We start from the raw sequence: 21,827 nt of genomic DNA, 5'->3' as shown, positions 1-21,827 counted from the left end.
ACACCGCAGGTGTTAACGTGCCGGGTTTCTTCCCAGGATGGAGACCGGCGCGGGCTGGGCCGGGAAGCAGCCCCCGGCGCCCCGGCGGAAGGAGAAAAGGAAAACGGTAAAAATAGCCGGCGGCCACGGCCCACGTGCAGCCGCGGGAGGACCGAGCGCGGGCGCGTGGAGAGGGGTCCGTACCTCCAAACATGCGCGGTGAGAGGTGAGCTGGTAAGGAGCCGATCACCAGGCGCGGCCCCCGGCCGCCGCCGCCGCCGCCGCCATCCTCAGGGCTGCTGTGCACCGAGTCCTGCGAGTCCTGCGGGCCGCTGCTGCTGTTCGAGATGCTGAAGGAGGACTGCGCCGCGCGGGCCCCCGACGCCACGCCCCCCCGAGGAAACAGCTGCGCGGGGCTGCCGGGGCCGCCGGGGCCGCCGCGGCGCCGCCCGAGGCGCTGGGCTGGTGAGCGCTGGGCACCTGAGCCGGGAACCTCCCCGCGGCAGCGGCCCCCCGGCCCCCAGCCCTGGTCCCGGTCCCATTGGCCACTCCGCTGCTACTGGAAGGTAGATCCGAGCCGAGTACGCGTGCGTGCGCCGTTAGCGGCGGCCAGGCCGCTCTGCTTGGCGCTCATGTCCGCCCTGCTCCGGACCGGGCCGCGCGCTGTGCCCCGAGAGCCAAGAGGGTAGGAGCGAACGCGGGAGCTAGAGGGCAGGGCCGAGGCGCCGCGGCCGGCCCAGAGAGGCCCCCGCACGGCCAGGGCCGCCGCCCGGCGCCCCGAGGGGCAGTCGGCGCCCGGCGCGCTCTTCTCGGGGCGGTGGGCAAGGCTGGCGGCCTGACGCGGGCGCGGGAGACGAGGAGACGCGGAGAGGAAGGTGTCCCGGCTGCAGGCACCCCTCGCTGGCTCCAGCAGGAAGGGGCGACTCAGGTGGCCGTGCGATTGCCGCTGGTTTCGGTTCTGGTGCGCCATGACGGGCCGCTGCCGCTTTCTGCCGCCGCGCTTGGCGCCCCGGGCCTCCGCACCGCCTCCTCTCCTGCGGCCGCTGCTACCGGCTCCCACGGCGACTGGCGGCTGAGTGGGAGGTGCCCGCCCAGACTCTGCCGGAGCCACCTTCCCTCCTCCCCCAGCCACCCAGCCGTTATTAACGGAGAAAGAGGAAAAGCGGGTGGCGCGCGAGGGGAGGATGAAGAATGGGAGGGAGGGAGGGGTGGCCCGCGGTTCCCGGCAACCGTGGCTTCGCTCCCCCGCCACCGTGGCTTCGCTCCCCCGCCACCGTGGCTTCGCTCCCCCGCCACCGTGGCTTCGCTCCCCCGCCACCGTGGCTTCGCTCCCCCGCCACCGTGGCTTCGCTCCCCCGCCACCGTGGCTTCGCTCCCCCGCCACCGTCGCTTCGCTCCCCCGCCACCGTCGCTTCGCTCCCCCGCCACCGTCGCTTCGCTCCCCCGCCACCGTCGCTTCGCTCCCCCGCCACCGTCGCTTCGCTCCCCCGCCACCGTCGCTTCGCTCCCCCGCCACCGTCGCTTCGCTCCCCCTGCGAGATTAATTTCACAGGGGATTAATTTCTCATTTACAAATAAAAATGTAAGTTTAGAACAGAATGTTTTAAAAAGGTGAAAGCATTCACTGCATACTATATGCCAGCACTATACTTAGGACATACAGGACATATACGACTGTATATGTGAGCGCTTATCTCACTTCTCTTGTAGAATGGTTATTATTAAACTTATTTGAGAGGTGAAGTGATTGACAGCCGTTGAAGGATTACTTGAGACCATGGAAACTATAACTTGCAGAGTCAGAATTTGAGTTCAATTCTGACATCAAAGCTATGCTTTTCCTACTATGTCAACCTGCCTAATAAAACTACGCTTCCGAGACGAGGAAAGATGTTTCTGATGTTTAGTGATGTATATTACATTAACGTTGATAATATGATCTCATTAGGTAGTATTGAATAACTCTAATTTCATGTTTTAAATGCCTAGGGGGAGGACTGGAAAGATAATCACCAACTTTTTTTTTTTTTTTTTGAGTTGGAGTTTCGCTCTTGTGGCCCAGGCCAGAGTGCAGTCCTGTGATCTTGGCTCACTGCAGCCTCTGCCTTCCGATTTCCAGCCTCTGCCTTCCGATTTCAAGTGATTCTCCTGCCTCAACCTTCTGAGTAGCTGGCATCACAGGCGCCTGCCACCACGCCCAGCTAATTTTTGTATTTTTAGTAGAGATGGGGTTTCACTATGTTGGCCAGGCTGGTCTCGAACTCCTGACGTCATGATCCGCCCGCCTTGGCCTCCCAAAGTGCTGGGATTACAGGCGTGAGCCACCGCACCAATCACCAAAATATTAAAAATGGTTAGCTCTAAGAGGTGCTTACTTTCTCTTTTCAACTCTTTATTTTTTGACATTTTCCCCCCAGTGATTGCACATTAGTTTCCCAGAATGTATAGTGTTATTTTTAAAAAACCTCTGAGACATGAACATTCTGTTGGAAATTTTTTTCTGTTGTTATTTTTTCTTTGTCTTTGAACTTTTAAAAATAGCTTGCAGTTTGGAAACAATTGGTCAATTAAATCTTCTGCTTGGTTAAAATTGTAATGGGTACAGGTGCTATTATTCCATTCTGTTCCAGTTTTTACAATATATTTTATATATTTTATGAAGGAATAAATTCAAGGATCTAAATGAAGTGAATTATGAAATGTTTCTATAAATCTTTGTATTTTTCTATTAATCACCATATTTTAATTATATACTTTTATATTGACTTACTATTATGTATATTGCAAAATTGGTTATCACATATATAATATTTTTCTATATAGAGGCATAATGTATAATTTTGAAGTGACTGATTCCTAAGTGAAATGATCTAAATTTGTCAGAATTTATAATGTCTAAGGCAACCATCACAAAATGGTATTTTGGAAAGATTATTATTATGAAGAGAATATATTTTCCTCCATTATCTCTTTGTTTTTATCTTTTTAAAGGTAATCATAGCCTCCTGGTGTCGCACATCCATGGGAATAATGAATTTATTTGGACTAGAAACTAAGACCTGCTGGAATGTCACCAGAATAGAACCTCTTAATGAAGTTCAAAGCTGTGAAGGCATGTTTCTTCCAAAAATGCTGTCATTTGTAAACATTCATAAACATTTAATAATACTATGATTCACTTTTAAGAATTATTGTAAAATACTGTTGTTGATTTAAAAAAAATTGGAACTGGCTCACCTCAATGAGTTACATTTTAAAGTAGTTTTCTGAGAAGGCTGTGTACTTACAAATTTGAGTATAAATTTTGGAATTTGAGTATTAACATATCCCATTGTAAGGCAATCTTGACTATAAGTTAGTCTTCTATTTCAGAATGCGAAGATACAGAAAGATGTTTTTTGGGGTAGCTTCAATATATAAATTTTGAGGATAGATTAAACAGTCAAATATCTATTTGTAATAGCTAATGTATAAATTTAATTATGCATACATATTTAAAAATCGGATATGCAATAATAGATTGATTTAGAAACATTACTTTTTTATATATGCTCATAGTCCGTGAGTAGTATTAATAAAACTCTTCCTATTTATCTTCCACATTGGTTTCTTTGTCAAAGAACCACTTTTGGAGTCATCCAACAGCTTTCCAGGATACATAGGGGTCACTTCCATTTAAGATGTTTGCATTTCAGCACTTTTATAATTCAAATATGGTGCTGTCCCTTGAGACTTGTTGAGAGCCACATGTATCTCTTTTTATAACGCTAACACTGTTGTTTTTTCTGCATTTCTTCAAATTCTTAACAGCATGACTTATTATATTTTATGAATAAATTTTTAGACTTGTTTGTAACAACATTCAACTGTTGGAATATAAACTAAATCTATTTTCCTTACATTTTTTACTGATTCCCTCAGTAAAAATAGAATTGATGAGGATGTTTGAGGGGCAATTATACTTTTTTGTGTACAATGTAAAGGATTGGAGAAAATGCCTCATAAAATGAGATACTTTGCAATGATTCAATCAGCTAGAAGGTGTGACTCTGTCTGAGTGGTGAAAATGATCACCTAAATATGGTATTAATTACATTCCCAATAAGTGATAAGTTACTGTTTGGCACTTGGGACACAGAGATGAACCAGCTAGACATGGGGCCTTACCCTCATAGAGTTTATGCTGTAAGGGGTCTGTTAGCAGTTACAACTGTGAGGGATACTACAAATAAGAAAATAAGATTACCGACATTAGGAGTAAGAGGATAAGTATTTTAAGAATAGGGAATAACATATTCAAATATCCTGAAGCAAGAGGGAACTGAAAGAAGGCTAGAATTCCTGGAAATGATGGAGAAGAAAAATGATGTGAAATGGTGCTGGGAATATAAGCAAGGATCAGATCATGAAAGGCTGCACTGGTGAAGGATTTTATACTTTATCCATTGAAGAATTTTAACAGAGTTTCATTTTAAAACATTATTTAATCAATGGTATGGAAAGAATATTAGTAAAGGGACAAAAGTAGGTTCAGGGAGGCCAGGTAGGAGACTATTATATTCTCAGCAAGTGATTGCAGGAAAGATAATGTGGATATGCAGGAAAGATAATGTGGATAATGTGGGTTTGAGAGAGATTTTGGAAGTAGAATGGACAAGACTTGGTAATTGTTTGGTAAGAGAGGGGAAGGTGAGTGAAAAATCATGTGAAACAGTTTGGTTTCTAGCTTAAGTAACTGAGCTCCTTTGAATGGTAGGAAACATTTGAACAGCAGCAGGTTTGTATTGTTATGTTTAATTGTGTATTCATGAATTTGAGGTACTTGAGAGACCTCAGAGTGGGGACATCAAGTGGCTATCTGGGTATAAGAATAAGGAGAAAGTTCTGGATTAAATGTAGAGTTGGAGTCATCTGTATATAGATCATTGGAGCCATGGATGTGGAAGAATTTCTTTATGGAGAATGTGCAGATGGAGAAATGAAGGGGGCATATGACAGAGCCTAAGGTGGTCCAGTATTAAAGAGTGGTACATAAAACAAGAGAAATTACTGGAACTGATTGAAAGGAGTGACCAGAGAGGCAGGGGGAATCAGAAGGCCAGCCTTCAGACTTTGGCTCCAGCCAGTTAAAGTGAAATAACCTTTGACAAGTTGAATATTCGATGTTCTGTTTTCTTAATCATAAGAAAAGTATTTTTATATCAGCTAATATCATAAACTTGTTCTGAGAAAAATGTGGGATGATTGTAAAGTACATATTGCCACACACACGCACGATCTTCTATATGGAATATACTAAGATTCTAGCTATACATAATAATGGGTCAAATGACTGGATCATTTCATATAGACTAAAGCTGTACCCTGAAGTCAAAACCATATCTTAACTCTTCCTAGAACCTAGCAAAAGATAAAGATAATGCAATGGATTTTCTTTTGTATTCATTAAGTGGTTCTACAGACAGTTCCAGACACTGAACACTAGCAGCATCACCTAAATAAATGTGAATCCCCAACAAATCATTACAGTATAATAGTAATTAATTAGATGAAAGTACAAATGCAATTATAAAAAGTATAAAGTGTAACTATATAATACCTCATTAAGGGTGAGCTTACATATGTGTATGTGTATATATACACATATATACACACATACATATATGTGTTTGCATACACACACACACACACACAAACTCTTATAAGGGTAAAGAATTAAACACAGCGGCAATCTGGAAAGCAAATGCTTTCAGCAAATTCATAAGCTCTTGATTGCAAAGCACTGAGATAATTATACCTAATTGCTTTCGAGTCATATATTCATTAAACACTGATTATCTGTATCTTTTCAAAGGATTGGGAGATCCTGCTTGCTTTTATGTTGGTGTAGTCTTTATTTTGAATGGACTAATGATGAGATTGTTCTTCGTGTATGGAGCATAACCTGAGGTAAGACTACTACTGAATTAAGAGACCTTTCAGTGGGCTTATACAGACTGGCTGATATTTTTTGATTGAATGAAAAGGAAAATTAATGAGATTAGATTCATATCAGGAAAGTTTGTGGATTTATTTGATTTTTTCAGAAGCTTAACCAATATGTAACCAGAAACTGGAGATGTCACTAAAATTCTATCTCAAAGGCATCCCTTTTATCCCTTAAGGATTTTTTTTTGACTAATTAAGATTTCCTAACAAAGGCTTTAATGGAATATCTCCTAGTTCATGTGTAAAATTAATAAAACATTGGAGGAGATCTTTGGTTAGCAGTAACAGCAGCTTATTTCTAATTGTATTCTCTAAGGATGAAATTAAGAAAGCAGTAGGAAAAACTGTATCACATGTGGCAGGCACTTACATCTACTAGCCTGCCTATCTTGATAAGAGTACCACAATGAAGAAGCAGTGAGACCGGTCTCAGGTGATAAGTTGAAATTAATTTCAACGGTCATATGTTTTGCTCCCACACTTAATTGCTCCCTGAGATAGCCACATCAGCGAGTTTTTGTCAATGAAAACTAAGGTGAAGTCAGTTTTGGTTACATCTAGGAAAGTATCTGCCTTTCTCACAAAAGGACAGACTTAGCTGCCCCTTCTCTGTTTCTTCCTGCTTTTATTACACTAGGATGTCATGCCCAGAGCTGTAGCGGTCATCTTGTGACCATAAGGGAAAGGCCATAAAAATAGCAGATATATCTGGCCTACCATCCTTCTGCTGCTGAACCAATGCCAACAGGTACTTATCTTTCATTTTCTTGTTGAATGATATAGTAAACAACATCCATATTGTGTAAGCTACTTTTGTTAGGTTTTCTGTTTCTTTCAGTGGAACATATTCCTAGCTGAATCATCAGATTTCTTTACAATGTTATTCTTGTCGTGTGAAACATTTAAAATTAAAATTAAAATTAATTAATAGCTTTACTCTTTCAACAAATATTTGTTGAGTTTTCATAGGGCTTATGTCAATATAAAGATTAGTAAATATACCCACTCTTTGTTTTAGGAAGTTTTCAGCATAAAAAAGACTAGCATAGAATCAATGAAAACTAGTGACATAGTCAGTGTTGTACCAGGGATACTATCCAGCATGGTACGTAAAAAGAAAATTAGTAATAAGTATAAGGATTGGAAAACTTGAAAAAAAAGAAATGTGTTCTTAAAAGTAGATTACATCGTATATCTAGAAAAATTTTACAAGTTTATGGATACAGTATTTGCAATAAGAAAATATACAGTGTTACTAGATGTAAACATTAATATTAAAATTCAAAATTATAAATTTTATACTTTAGGATCAAATAGAAAATGAAATTTTGAAAGGATGCTGTTTAGAATAGCATTAAAAGCATGACGTTCCTCAGAATAAATCCAACAAAAAATATATATGACAGCTATGGGAAAATGATTAAAACATTCCTGAGATATGTCTAGGAAAATCTAAGTGGAGAGCTATTCCACATTGATTGATTGAAGACTTGATATTAAAAAGATTTATAGATTCAATGCTCTACCAGTCAAAATTCCAACATATTTTGTTGACTTTGATGAGCTGATTTAAAAGTTACTCAGAAATGCAAAGCGCCAAATACAGTCAAGGTATTCTTGAAAAAGGAGGATTTGCACTATCAACTGTTGCTATATTATAAAGCTAATGTAAAAAGACGCTGTGATATTGGCACAGGAATAGACAAATAGATAACCGAAATAGAGTACAGCCCAGAAGCAGAAATGTACATTTAAAGGCATTTGATATATGGAAGAGCGGGTATTGCAGATTGGTGGGTAAGGGCAGGCATTTTAAAAAATAGTGCTGGAATACTTGGGAGATCATATGGAACAAAGAGAACTTGGAACTATATAAATACTACTCCGAGCTGGATTAAACACTCAAATATGAAAGACAGGTTTATACAAGTGTTCAGCATATAATATAGAAAAATCACTTGGAATAAGAAATGATAAACAAGCTACAAAAATCCAGCCATGAAGAGAAACTGATAAATTTGATGAGTTTATCAATTTTACCTCAAAAGAACTGTAGGATTAAAAAAACCTGAAAGTGAGTGAAGATATTTACAAAGTGTACGCCCCACCTACTATCCAGAAATTCCGTTCATTAATTTGATAAATATTTATTGAAAGCCTGTTGTGACCAGGAGCACTGTTCTAGGTGCTTGGAATACAGAAGAGAAATCTCTGTCCTTGTGAAGTTTATATTAGAGTGGGAAGATAAAGACAAAGAAGAAAGACAACTTGATAGAAAAATGGACAAAATGTTTATGAACTGATATTTCCCAGAAGAACACCAAATGGTCAATAAACATATGTAAAGGTGACCACCATCATTTGTTATAAAGAAAATATAAATTCAAACCACAGTGAAATACCAACTCACATCTAATAGATTGATAAAGGAGCTTTCATCCACCACAGGTGGACATATAAATTGGTACAACTATTTTGGTAAACAGTGTATATTATCTGGTAAAGTTGAAGGTATAGATACCTTATAACTCACCAATTCTAATTTAACATACATGTTCCCAAAAAAGTATTGCACATGTGTACTAGGAAGTACATACAATAATATGGTAGCATTATTTGCAATAGCTTCAAACTGGAAAGAACCCAAATATCCATTAACAGAGAAATGAATACATTTTGGTTTATTAACATGGTGGAACAGTATACAATAATGAGAATGAATGAACTATGCAGCTACACACAACATGGTTGAATCTTACAAATATAATTTTGAATGAGTGAATCCAGGTACAAAATTTAAAAAAATGCTGCATTCTTCCATTTGTATGTTGTTTAAAAACAGATTAAAGTAAATCATAGTTTGATATGTGTATAGAAAGAGTTATGTTGATAATCTCAAAAATCAGGTCAGTAGCTGATTCTTATCTTGGAGGCTGGCAAGTGAAGACTGAGTATAATCATTTCTCTATTTCAATTAATTATATGGTGACTACATGGACGTACCCTTTACAGTTCTATAATCTAGAAATTTTATGCACTTTTCTATATGCCGTGTAGAAAAATATAAGCTCGTTCGAGTACTTCGAGGGAAAAGGATTGCTTTGAGATTGTTTGGGCAGGTTTAAAAATGTTCTATTTTTTTAAAAAAAGTTCTGTTTTTGGGCCAGGCGCAGTGGCTCACGCCTGTAATCCCAGCACTTTGGGAGGCCGAGGCGGGCGGATCATGAGGTCAGGAGATCGAGACCATCCTGGCTAACATGGTGAAACCCCGTCTCTACTAAAAATACAAAAAAAAAAAAAAAAAATTAGCCGGGCATGGTGGCAGGCGCCTGTAATCCCAGCTACTCGGGAGGCTGAGGCAGAAGAGTCGGCTTGAACTGGGGAGGCAGAGGTTGCAGTGAGCCGAGATCGCTCCACTGCACTCCAGCCTGCGTGACAGAGCGAGACTCCTTCTCAAACAAACAAAAAAACAAAAAGACAACAACAAAAGAAATGGTTTTTATCTTTCATCTGATTTTTGTATTCTGCATTATTGCTTGTCTGGGACTCAAGTAAAGAATATTTGCAGTAGTTTAGACAGTTCTAAGTTAATGCTACATGAAACTGTTTGAATCTTGTCTTCATTTCTCAATCCCTTAAATCCAATTTCAAAAATAAAAATTTGCCTTTATTCAGGTTATTCAAAGGATGTGATCTAGACTCTAAAGTACTAGCCTGTTTCTTAAAAATTACTTTATGCGGTAGGGCGCGGTGGCTCATGCCTGTAATCCCAGCACTTTGGGAGGCCGAGGCGAGTGGATCACGAGGTCAGGAGTTTGAGACCAGCTTGGCCAACATGGTGAATCCCCATCTCTACTAAAAGTAAAAAAATTAGCCGGGCATAGTGGCACACGCTTGTAATCCCAGCTCCTTGGGAACCTGAGGCAGGAGAATATTTGGAACCCAGGAGGTGGAGGTTGCAGTGAGTCGAGATTTCGCCACTGCACTCCAGCCTGTGCGACAGAGCAAGACCCCATCTCAAAAAAAATTTATGTTCACACCTTATGTATTTTATTTGGAAAGTATTTTAGCTATGATAAATTATAAAATTGAGATTATTTTATATGTACACTTTTTACGATTGTACATTCAGGATTTAAACATCAACCACGTGGGTATGGTTTAGTACTATTATGTTTTAAATATGATTTAAACTATGGTTTAAAATTCTGAGGTAATTTTGTGAAAAACTCACTATATTTTACATGAATTTTGATTGTATACTTTGTTATTATTATTTTTTACAGTGGGACTCAACTAGGAGGTCTTATTACAGTACTGTGCTGCTTTTTCAACCATGGAGAGGTTTGTTTTCTAGAAAGCAATTTTTAAGAAATAGAAGGGGTTATAGAGGAACAAAGAAACAATATATAATTGTATACTACTTATGCCTTCACAATATTTTAAAGACCCTTGTGTTATAAGTTGATATTTTAATCATGCTGATCGAAATGTTTAAATAGCTAGAATTTCAAACATGAAATCTCTTGCCTTATTTTTAGTAAATATATACATATACATATATTCTGTAGAGAAAAGGAAATACTGTACTTGTTGAGTTGAATCACGTCATGCACATTATCTGATTTATTCCCACTAAAGTTTTTTTATGGGTGGTGGTAGCCTCACCATACAAGTTATGAAATTTAAATTTAGAGAAAATTAAGTTACTTATCCACATTCCACATTTACTACATGATGAAGCTGGATTTCCCATTCTATGTCTGTCTGCCATTTAAAACCTCACATATATATTATTTTATATTTTATTAATTATAAAATTATAGTTATATTTTATAAAAACTTTTATATATTTTATATGTATAACATATATATTCAACTTTTTTATTGTGGTAAGAATAAGTAACATGGGATCTGCCCTCTTAACATATTTGTAAGTGTACAATACAGTGTTAACACAATGTTGTATAGCAGATCTCTAGAACTTATTTATCTTGCCTAACTGAAACTTTGTATGCATTGCACTCCCCTTAACAACAATGAAAGAGGCCTCAGGCCTGACAGCAGGGACACGGTTAAGACACTGCCACCTGCTCCCTCACTTCTTTGTGTTACGTCATGCTGTCTGTTCAGTAATGCAAAATGCTGAATTCAAAATAGACATTAACTTACTAATTCAGCCCAATGAAACATAGTCCACCTAAAAAAGAGCTCATAGAAGCTTATTTCAAATACGATGGATACATTCAACAAAATATTGGTATATACCATGTCCATACTCTGTTAGATGCTGAGGATATGGCAATGAAAAAGAGAGAGATTCTGACTCCTAGCTCTTGGGAGCAAAATATTTAATATGTTATGACACAGGTTTCATAGGGTAGAAGTATTTTTTTTTCAAGATGGAGTCTTGCTCTGCTGCCCAGGCTGGAGTGCCGTGGCGTGATCTTGGCTCACTGCAACCTCTGCCTCACGGGTTCAAGCAGTTCTCCTGCCTCAGCCTCCTGAGTAGCTGGGATTACAGGCAAGTGCCACCATGCTCAGCTAAATTTTTGTATTTTTAGTGGAGATGGGGTTTCACCATGTTGGCCAGGCTGGTCTCGAACTCCTGACCTCGTGATCCACCCGCCTTGGCCTCCCAAAGTACTGGGGATTACAGGCGTGAGCCACCACGCCCGGCCGGGGTAGAAGTACTTTTATCCATTGCTGTTGGGTTAATTTTTAAAAATCAGTTAGATAAGGGAATCATAAAAATTATACATAAAAGCCATATATATTATTTTAAAGCAAACAAATGCATTGACATTCAACAGTGTGCTGATTTAAAGACAAAGCTTTTTCTTTGAGTGTGCCAGACAACTGTTGGTATAAGTTGACTTTCTTTTATGTATCATAATTCGTCTTCCAACATTTACAATTTTGGTATCTTGGAAGAGGAGCAATAACTTCTAAGACTCTTGCAAAGTAATAAGAGTTCACATTCTTTCTAGAATTTCAGAATTTTTGATGGAAAATTTTTCTAATACTCTGACCCATATGTCTTAGAAGTAATTTTAAAGTTTGCGTGAAAATTTAATACTTTTCGTTACGTGCATCACATTTGTAGTTCCCAAATACTTCTAGTTGTTTTTAAAATATATACTTAACTTTTTTAAGGTACATTTTACAAAATCTGAGGCAATCTTAGCTATTCAAAGTGTGTATTTATATTCGTTCATACTTGTTACGTAGAAACTCTCATGGTGCTTGCGAATGACCTAGGTGACATTTGTTTAGGTGTTTGTCTCAGCATGCATATATCCCAAAGCCTCGGATGCCAGGATCATGTGCCAGGATCATACGGCAGGGCTGGACTGTGGATCTAGTTGGTCAGGTCCCAGAATTCTCACAACTCTTATACGTACAATCTTGTTTGTCCCTTGGGTTTCATTTTGCTCGGTCTGATATATCTGTTGCTGGTTTCTGGACATGGTAGTTAATTGCTCTCTACTTAATGGCCTCATGCGTTAAGAGAGCTTCAAAAACTGAGAAAGCTATGCCAGACACTCAGAAATGGGATCTAGTGTGCCTAGTATTGAAATTACTAAAAAAAACTCACCCCTGGTTTTTAAATGTTTGTTGTAGTAAACATGATGTAAAGTGGGCATTTTGTTGATTTCAGGTCACCCATGTGATGTGGACACAACCTCTCCGTGAAAGTTTTTCCTATCCATTCCTTGTACTTCAGATGTATATTTTAACTTTGATTCTCAGGTAACTTCGATTTATAAAACAAAGGCAAATAAATTATAATTTAAGTGTCTTAAAATATGCTTCAGTTCAGCACTTTGGGAGGCTGAGGTGGGCGGATCACTTGAGGTCAGGAGTTTGAGACCAGCCTGGCCAACATGGTGAAACCTTGTCTCTTCTAAAATACAAAAGTTAGCCAGGCATGGTGGTGTGCATCTGTAATCCCAGCCACTTGGGAGGCTGAGGCAGGAGAATTGCTTGAACCCGGGAGGCACAGGTTGCAGTGAGCCAAGATTGTGCCACTACACTCCAGTGTTGGGCAACAGAGCGAGACTCCCTCTAAAAAAAAATATGTAAATATATATATTATATATATATACTTCAACCTATGAAGTTGTAATTACCAAATTGACCATTTTTTAGTTATTTTAAAAGTAAATTGAGTATAGAGTTAAGAAAATAATTCAAAATTGCTACATAAAAATTGCTCTCCATTTAAGAGTGTAGGCTACAGGTTTTAGATAACTACATTATATTTTAATAAACCAAAAGGTATGTGTTTGTATATAGTTTGCCAAGATTCAGAAGTTTTTGAGAAACAATTACATTTTCTCTTCAAAGTTTAGGTACTCTGACATTGTTTTCTAACCTGTGGTTTTGATGAATGTGCCATGAAAAAAGTGTTCTGTGTGCAAACGAATTTGGGAAATGCGGAGTTAGATGGATAAAGAGTACATATATTCACATATTTATGAAGCATTTCTGAACAACTAATGTTTCTAACAGGACAACCAGTTTCATTTCAAACTTTTTTTTTTGGATACACTTTTTTTGTAGGGATTACATTTATAAGCATTTTAGATATATAAGAGGTCTGAGAAATGAACAAAAAAAACCATATGTGGTAGAATAGTATAAATAGCCTTATCAGAGAAATAAATTTGATAGAATACTAATGAGAACTCTCACTGAATGAAATAATGATCACTATCTCCTCCAAACTCCCAGAGGACCCCATTCTTCACCTTCTAGTCCCTGGCAGATTCTGCCTTATATAAAAATCATTTTGTTTTTCTTCCTTGTTTTTTGAAACAGTAAATTTATGAATGATCCACACATACACAAATTTTTATTTATTTATTTCTTTAGAGATGAAGTCTTGCTCTGTCACCCAGGCTGGAGTGCAGTGGCACGATCGGCTCACTGCAACCTCTGCTTCCCGGGTTCAAGCGATTCTCCTGCCTCAGCCTCCCAAGTAGCTGGGATTACAGGTGCACACCACCACCCCCAGCTAGTTTTTGTATTTTTGGTAGAGGCAGGGTTTTGCCATGTTGTCCAGGCTGGTCTTGAACTCCTGACCTCAAGTGATCCGCCCTCTTTGGCCTCCCAAAGTGTTGGGATTACAGGCGTGAGCCACTGTGCCTAGCCAATTATATGTATTTAAAAGTACCACTGGAAACAGGGACCATGCCATATTTATCTCTTTAACCACAGAACACTGCACACGTCCATGCAAATATTTGTGGCACTCAGATAAAGCTAATTGAAGAGTGGTAAATAGTAGTGTACTGGAGTGGCACAAGCCTTGAGAATGGAGCAGGCTAACTTCTGATTTCTTACCAACCTGACAAGTATATTCTGGGGTTGAATTTGGATTTAGGAACCTCCTCCTCATTCAGATTTCTGTATCTTTGCTCTACACTTTGCCTTCTCTCAAAGATTAGGTGATGGAAGCTGACCATTCTTCATCACCCCTTGCTATTCATTCCCAGTTTAATTCCTAGGAAGGTGGGTTATTTTTATTTTTTTGAGGTGATATCAGTCTGGTCAGTCAGGGCTTTCATGGAATAAAATGTCTTAATGAGAACATTTAGGGTTGTATCATTGAGTGCATGTGCTATACTCTGTATCTTAGTCAGAACTAATTTTTGTTTGAAAAATGTAAGATTACAAAGTACATAATGAGTATTTTATGATAACATTAATAAACAATATGAACATTTAGAATTTTGTTTTTGAAAATTTATATACGATTGTACAAAGATTCATCAAAATCCAATACAGCATTTATAAAAGGAGCAGTTACAGTTTTATTATTTAGGTAAAATGTTTGTGTTTCTTCTTTCTTATCTAAAAGTTACTATAATTCTCTGTGGTAGAAGGTATTGGTTCCCAATACATCTCAGTAATGCAGAATGGACAATTTAAACTTCCACATGCTTCAGCTGAATTCTAGAATGTTTTTTAATTTTTTAAGATTCTTTTTCCTTAAATTTTTCCCATAGTTGTTAACTTATTACTTTATCAGCACTTACATTTCTCTTCAATGTTTTTTGAAACAGAAAAGTGGTGGTATATAAAAGTTGTTGCTACACATACAGGAGAAGCATGTTGAGGTGTGCAGGGGCAGCGCCGTGTCCTATTTTCTGACCTCCTTGCTGGAGTATTAAATTTCTAATGTCATGCAGATGTAGAGGAAAACGAGCTTTTGTATTTAGAATATTTAATGGTAAATTACAATGTTATTTTCTTTTCATGTAACAGTAACATTTTTATTTTTTATTTTTTTTATTACTATTATACTTTTAAGTTTTAGGGTACATGTGCACAACGTGCAGGTTAGTTACATATGTATACCTGTGCCATGCTGGTGTGCTGAACCCATTAACTCGTCATGTAGCATTAGGTATATCTCCTAATGCTATCCCTCCCCACTCCCCCACCCCACAACAGTCCCCAGAGTGTGATGTTCCCCTTCCTGTGTCCATGTGTTCTCATTGTTCAATTCCTATCTATGAGTGAGAACATGCGGTGTTTGGTTTTTTGTCCTTTCGATAGTTTACTGAGCATGATGATTTCCATTTTCATCCATGTCCCTACAAAAGACATGAACTCATCATTTTTTATGGCTGCATAGTATTCCATGGTGTATATGTGCCACATTTTCTTAATCCAGTCTATCATTGTTGGACATTTGGGTTGGTTCCAAGTCTTTGCTATTGTGAATAGTGCTGCAATAAACATACGTGTGCATGGGTCTTTAGAGCAGCATGATTTATAGTCCTTTGGGTATATACCCAGTAATGGGATGGCTGGGTCAAATGGTATTTCCAGTTCTAGATCCCTGAGGAATCGCCACACTGACTTCCACAATGGTTGAACTAGTTTACAGTCCCACCAACAGTGTAAAAGTGTTCCTATTTCTCCACATCCTCTCCAGCACCTGTTGTTTCCTGACTTTTGAATGATTGCCATTCTAACTGGTGTGAGATGGTATCTCATTGTGGTTTTGATTTGCATTTGTCTGATGGCCAGTGATGATGAACATTTTTTCATGTGTCTTTTGGCTGCATAAATGTCTTCTTCTGAGAAGTGTCTGTTCATGTCCTTCGCCCACTTTTTGATGGGGTTATTTTTTTCTTGTAAATTTGTTGGAGTTCATTGTAGATTCTGGATATTAGCCCTTTGTCAGATGAGTAGGTTGCAAAAATTTTCTCCCATTTTGTAGGTTGCCTGTTCACTCTGATGGTAGTTTCTTTTGCTGTGCAGAAGCTCTTTAGTTTAATTAGATCCCATTTGTCAATTTTGTCTTTTGTTGCCATTGCTTTTGGTGTTTTAGACATGAAGTCCTTGCCCATGCCTATGTCCTGAATGGTAATGCCTAGGTTTTCTTCTAGGGTTTTTATGGTTTTGGGTCTAACGTTTAAGCCTTTAATCCATCTTGAATTAATTTTTGTGTAAGGTGTAGGGAAGGGATCCAGTTTCAGCTTTCTACATATGGCTAGCCAGTTTTCCCAGCACCATTTATTAAATAGGGAATCCTTTCCCCATTGCTTGTTTTTCTCAGGTTTGTCAAAGATCAGATAGTTGTAGATATGCGGCGTTATTTCTGAGGGCTCTGTTCTGTTCCATTGATCTATATCTCTGTTTTGGTACCAGTACCATGCTGCTTTGGTTACTGTATCCTTATAGTATAGTTTGAAGTCAGGTAGCGTGATGCCTCCAGCTTTGTTCTTTTGGCTTAGGATTGACTTGGCAATGCAGGCTCTTTTTTGGTACAATGTTATTTTTAAAACTCTAATTTTGATTGCTTCATGCAAGCCATGAAATATTGCAATTTCTTTTTAGTATACTTTAAAAAGTTAACTATATTTTGTTGTATTATAGTAAAGGTAATGGAATAATTTAGATTTTATCATTTTGCAATTAGTCTTTCTTTTCAGTGACAGACTATTTTTAAGGTGAAACTTATTGGTATCACTTCTCTCTATTAAGGACCTCGAGCAATGATAGAAGGCCCTTCATTGCACTCTGTCTTTCCAATGTTGCTTTATGCTTCCCTGGCAATTTGCTCAGTTTATACTTTTTACACAGGTAAGATGATTTTTTAAATTAATTTTTATTTTTATTTTAAGTTCTGGGGTATATGTGCAGGATGTACAGCTTTGTTATGTAGGTAAATGTATGCCATGGTGGTTTTTGCACCTATCAACCCATCACCTAGGTATGAAGCCCAGCATGCATTAGCTATTTTTCCTAATGTTCTCCCCACCCCATCCCCCGACAGGCCCCAGTGTGTGTTGTTCCCCTCCCTGTGTCCATGTATTCTCATTGTTCAGCAACCACTTATAAGTGAGAACATGTGGTGTTTGGTTTTCTGTTCCTGTTGCTGAGGATAATGGCCTCCAGCTCCATCCATGTCCCTGCAAAGGACCTGATCTCATTCCTTTTTATGGCTGTGTAATATTCCATGGTGTATATGTATCACATTTTCTTTATCCAGTCTGTCACTGATAGGCATTGGGGTTAATTCCATGTCTTTGCTATTATGAATAGTGCTGCAGTGAACACATGGGTGCATGTATCTTGGTAATAGAATGATTTATATTCCTTTGCATATATTAATTAAATTGAATGCAAGATGTACTTGGTTGTTTCCATAGAAATTTTTAAATATGGTTACATTTATGCCCTAAAAGATTTTCAAAATAGGGAATAAAGTTTACTTAAAGGTATGATTTTTATGAAATAATATAATTCCACATTCTTTTACTTTATTGATTAGTTTGACAGATTTTAAGGCTCGACATGTGAAAGACTTTTTCTATTATTTTTATTCACAAATGTTATTTTTGGTGTTTGAGATAATATCTGTATATATCTACCTATAGATTTTCCTTTTGTCCTGAGAATCATTCTGGGTGCCAAGCTACACAGCATGCTAAGGGCCAATCCTACTCTTCACAGCAGGACGTTCTGCTGCTAATCCAGCTAAATGTTGGCTGTTTTGTCTGTGGAGCAGAATTTTTCCTGGCACCATTTCTGTGAGTTTTAATCATAAAGCTCATCATTCCTTATGTGAGCTGAGCCTACATCCTGTTTCCAAAGCAACTACGTAACTAGTACCAAGAAACTGAATTGGGGAAGCAGAGAGTAAATGGAGAATTTTGATGAAATTTCATGATACTAAGATTTTCCATCAGAGCTCCTGCCTGCATAACAAATACTGATGATAATAATAATATTCTATATTGGAAGTGAGAAAGTCTGCCAAGAAGTCTCATGCTGCCAATAGCCTACAAAGAATGAAATTATAACCCCAGCTCAATTGGTGCTGCATGTTTAAAGTATTCCCTCTGTTTTACTTCATGATAGTTGGCCCCTTTCAGGTTATAACACGGACATTTTTCTATGGTTTTCATTATTTGCACATGCCAACAGAGTAGAATAGATTTTTAATGAGCGTCACTTCATTGCAAGCAAATTTATTAATCCAGTGGTACTGATGAAACTAAGGAGCTCTTTGGGGTCAGGCTCGATGGCTCATGCCTGTAATTCTTGCACTTTGGGAGGCTGAGGCGGGTGGATCACAAGGTCAGGAGTTCAAGGCCAGCCTGGCCAAGATGGTGAAACCCTGTCTTTACTAAAAATATAAAAAAATTAGCCGGGCATGGTGGCGGGTGCCTGTAATCTCAGCTACTCGGGAGACTGAGGCAGAGAATTGCTTGAACCCAGGGGGAGGCGGAGGTTGCAGTGAACCGAGATCGCACCACTGCACTCCAGCCTAGGTGACAGAGCGAGACTCAGTTAAAAAAAAAAAGAAGAAGAAGAAGAAGCTATTGGGTAAGTTTGATATTGCTGTGATGATTTTCTAGCCATTCTCTGCATATATACTAGGCTTTTTTTTTCTTTACTAATGTATGTAGTTTTGTTTGTATGTGTGCATTTCATGCTTACAGAGGAATAATTCAATGTTATTTGTTATTTTCTGGGAGTATTTTAAGATTTTATTCTTAATTGTGTTTTTCATAGATTAAGGTTAAAATTAGTTCATTGTGCCACCACACCTGGCTAATTTTTTAATTTTTTGTAGAGATGAGGTATCACCATCTTGCCCAGGCTGCTCTTGAACTCCTGGGTTCAAGCAGTCCTCCTATCTTGGCCACCCAAAATGCTGGGATTATAGGCGTGAGCCACCATGCCTGGCCCAATTTTTTTTTATGACTTCTGTGCTCTCCTGGAATTTTCAATCCTATCAGTTATTTCCTTGAACATTTGAAGCAAAACTAAAGACATATCTGATTATGCCAGACAAGTGTTTGAGTGATCTCCAAGCTAAGAATAGTTTTTATATATTTAAAGGGTTATAGAACAAAAATAGAAAAAGAATATACAAGAGACTGTGTGTGACCAACAAAGCATAACATATTTATTATCTGGCCTTTTATATAACAAATGTGCTGATCCCTGATCTAAATCTTTTGTGGATCTATTTCTATTGTGTTAGTGATAGTGTCTTATCTCCATCTATGCTGGGTTATTTTTGATTTGGTGCTGGACATTATACATGAAAAATTGGAGAGGCGAGTAAAAAGCACTAATAAATCTTGAACCACCTTCATGCAATCAGATTGAGATGATCCGCAGATGGGTTTCAGTCTTTCTCAGGGCTGCTTGATTTCTGGTTCACTATTATAGTATGGCCTTTTGAAACTCCAAACTAAAGCACCCTTCTTGGTGCACTCTGACTGCTGAATCTGCTGAAATGCCTGCTCAGCTTGTTGGTCTCCCAACTGCCTCTCAGCTGGCAGGTATCTGCCTCTGTTGAAATTGGCAGATACCTCTGGGAGAAAAGTGGCCCAAAATGTCATGCTCATCGGTATAGATTGCCATCTATCTTTTAAATTCCTCATTTGTTTTGTTAATAATCTGTGGCTTTTATACATATTTTAAAAATATTTTTATTTATATATTTATATTTTTCCTAGCCATTCTAGTTCTTAGTGGGAAGGTTGGTTCAAATTCCTTTGTTTACCATTATTAGAACTGTAGCCCTCCTCTTATATTTACTTTGCCTGTGAATAGTAAAGTGTTAGTTTTCTATACTTTTTTTCACTTTTGCTTTTTTATATTATTTCAGATAGCATCATTATTTCCCATGTATGTTGTGGGATACATTAAACCAGGCAAATTTCGGAAGATCATTTATCTGAACATGGTAACATTTTTAATTTATATAAGTCAAATATTAAAATAAGTTCTCAGAGTTTATAAAATCGAAGTGATTCTGTTTTATAGGGTACCTCCTCTTTGGTAATATTTAATACATATGGTATTGGTAATATCCAGAAGGAAAACTGGAAATGTATATTATAGATGTCATATTATAACAGATTGTACTTTCAACTAGACTGTATATGTGTTTTACTGTCTAAAACTTTTGTTTTTATGTTTTACTTATTACTACTTTCTACTTTTAAAACTGCCTTTTCTTTCTCAGACATGAGATTTTTAGCATTTTGCCTGAATATGACACTCTAACTGAAATTTTATATTCTTGCAATTTTGTTTTTGGCTTAGGTCCCAAATACAGCTTCCTTAAAAACATAAAAAGTTAGTAAAGCTTCATTCCATTTCATTAATAAGATATAAGGCTATTTGTGTTATCCATTTCCTCTTGAGTGAACTTTGGTTGTATCTTTCAAGGAATTTTTAAATTTTATTTATGATGTCAAAGGCATAATATTTTCTTTCTTTATGTATCTATAGTATCTGTAGTGATAGTTCCTCTTTCATTCCTGGTATTAGATGTTTGTGTTCTATTTTTTTTTTCTGATCAGTCTGGTTAGAGGTATATCAATTTTATTAATTTTCTCAAGGAACCAATTTTTGGTTTCATTGATTTGCTCTACTTGTTTTTGTTTTCTGTTTCATTGATTTCTACTCGATCTTTATTACGTCATTTCTTCTGCTTACCTTGGGTTTTGATCTTTTTTTCTAGGTTTTTTTTTAAAAGGTATAAAGCAAAGTCATTGACTTGAGACCTTTCTTGTTTTTTTTTTTTTTTTTAAACAGAGGTGTTTAGTGCTATAAACTTTTCTCAAAGTACTACTTTATCAGCATCCCACATATTTTGATAAAGTGCATTTTAAAATTTATTCCATGTTATTGTCATACATTTTACTTAAACATATGATATAGAAATCTCAATAAATTTTTGTTTTTATTTAAACAATAAATTACCTTTTAAAAATATTTAAAAATTTTTAAATGTTATGTGTTTACCCCATAGTTACCATTTTCAGTGCCTTTTACTTGTGTACAGCCAGATTGACCTACTGTATTCCTGCTGTCTGAAAGACCTCCTTTAACATTTCTTTTAGTGCAAATCACCTGGTCATGAAGTCTTTATTTTGCCTTCATTTTTGAAAGGTATGTTTCCTGGGTGTAGAATTGCAGGTTAACAGCAATTTTCTTTAAGAATTTAAAAGATGCTGCTTGACTTGTCTTGTTTGCATTTTTTTCTTATGAAATCTGTTGACATCCCTATGCTTTTGTCTGTAAATAATATGTTTCTTCTCTAGCTGTTCCCACCTAGAGATAAGATTTTCTGTTTACCACTGATTTTGAGCAGTTGGTTTATATAATGTGCCTTACTATAGCTTTCTTTATGTTTCTTGTATTTAGGATTCATTGAAATGAATCCTAAATCATTAGATCTTTAGGTTTACAATTTTTATCAAATTTGCAAAATTTTGGCCATTATTTCTTCAAATATTTTTCTACCTCCCCACCTCACTTTCATTTAGGGACTCTCATTACATGCATATTGAGCTGCTTGAAAATTTTCA

At 37.8% G+C, this 21,827-nt stretch overlaps 1 protein-coding gene across 4 annotated transcripts in view; it reads left to right on the top strand.

The window, feature by feature from the left end:
- The first annotated feature begins 406 nt into the window (after positions 1-406).
- LOC134807000 (putative C-mannosyltransferase DPY19L2P2) overlaps positions 407-21,827 on the top strand; it is a 50,387-nt gene continuing 28,966 nt past the window's right edge. The window contains exons 1-7 of one of the 4 annotated variants that reach the window (XM_063814164.1): positions 407-545; positions 2,971-3,091; positions 5,834-5,928; positions 10,254-10,311; positions 12,629-12,720; positions 16,972-17,070; positions 17,868-18,119. In XM_063814164.1, coding sequence (XP_063670234.1) covers positions 5,912-5,928; positions 10,254-10,311; positions 12,629-12,720; positions 16,972-17,070; positions 17,868-18,024 — 423 coding nt within the window. In that variant the 5' untranslated portion in view covers positions 407-545; positions 2,971-3,091; positions 5,834-5,911 and the 3' untranslated portion in view covers positions 18,025-18,119. The other 3 variants (XM_063814165.1, XM_063814163.1, XR_010158432.1) reach the window with 3 other exon arrangements.

Source organism: Pan troglodytes, chromosome 6 (genome assembly GCF_028858775.2).
Source record: "Pan troglodytes isolate AG18354 chromosome 6, NHGRI_mPanTro3-v2.0_pri, whole genome shotgun sequence".
In the NCBI taxonomy this organism is placed as follows: Eukaryota; Metazoa; Chordata; class Mammalia; order Primates; family Hominidae; genus Pan; species Pan troglodytes.
This window is presented reverse-complemented; position numbering and strand designations above follow the sequence as displayed.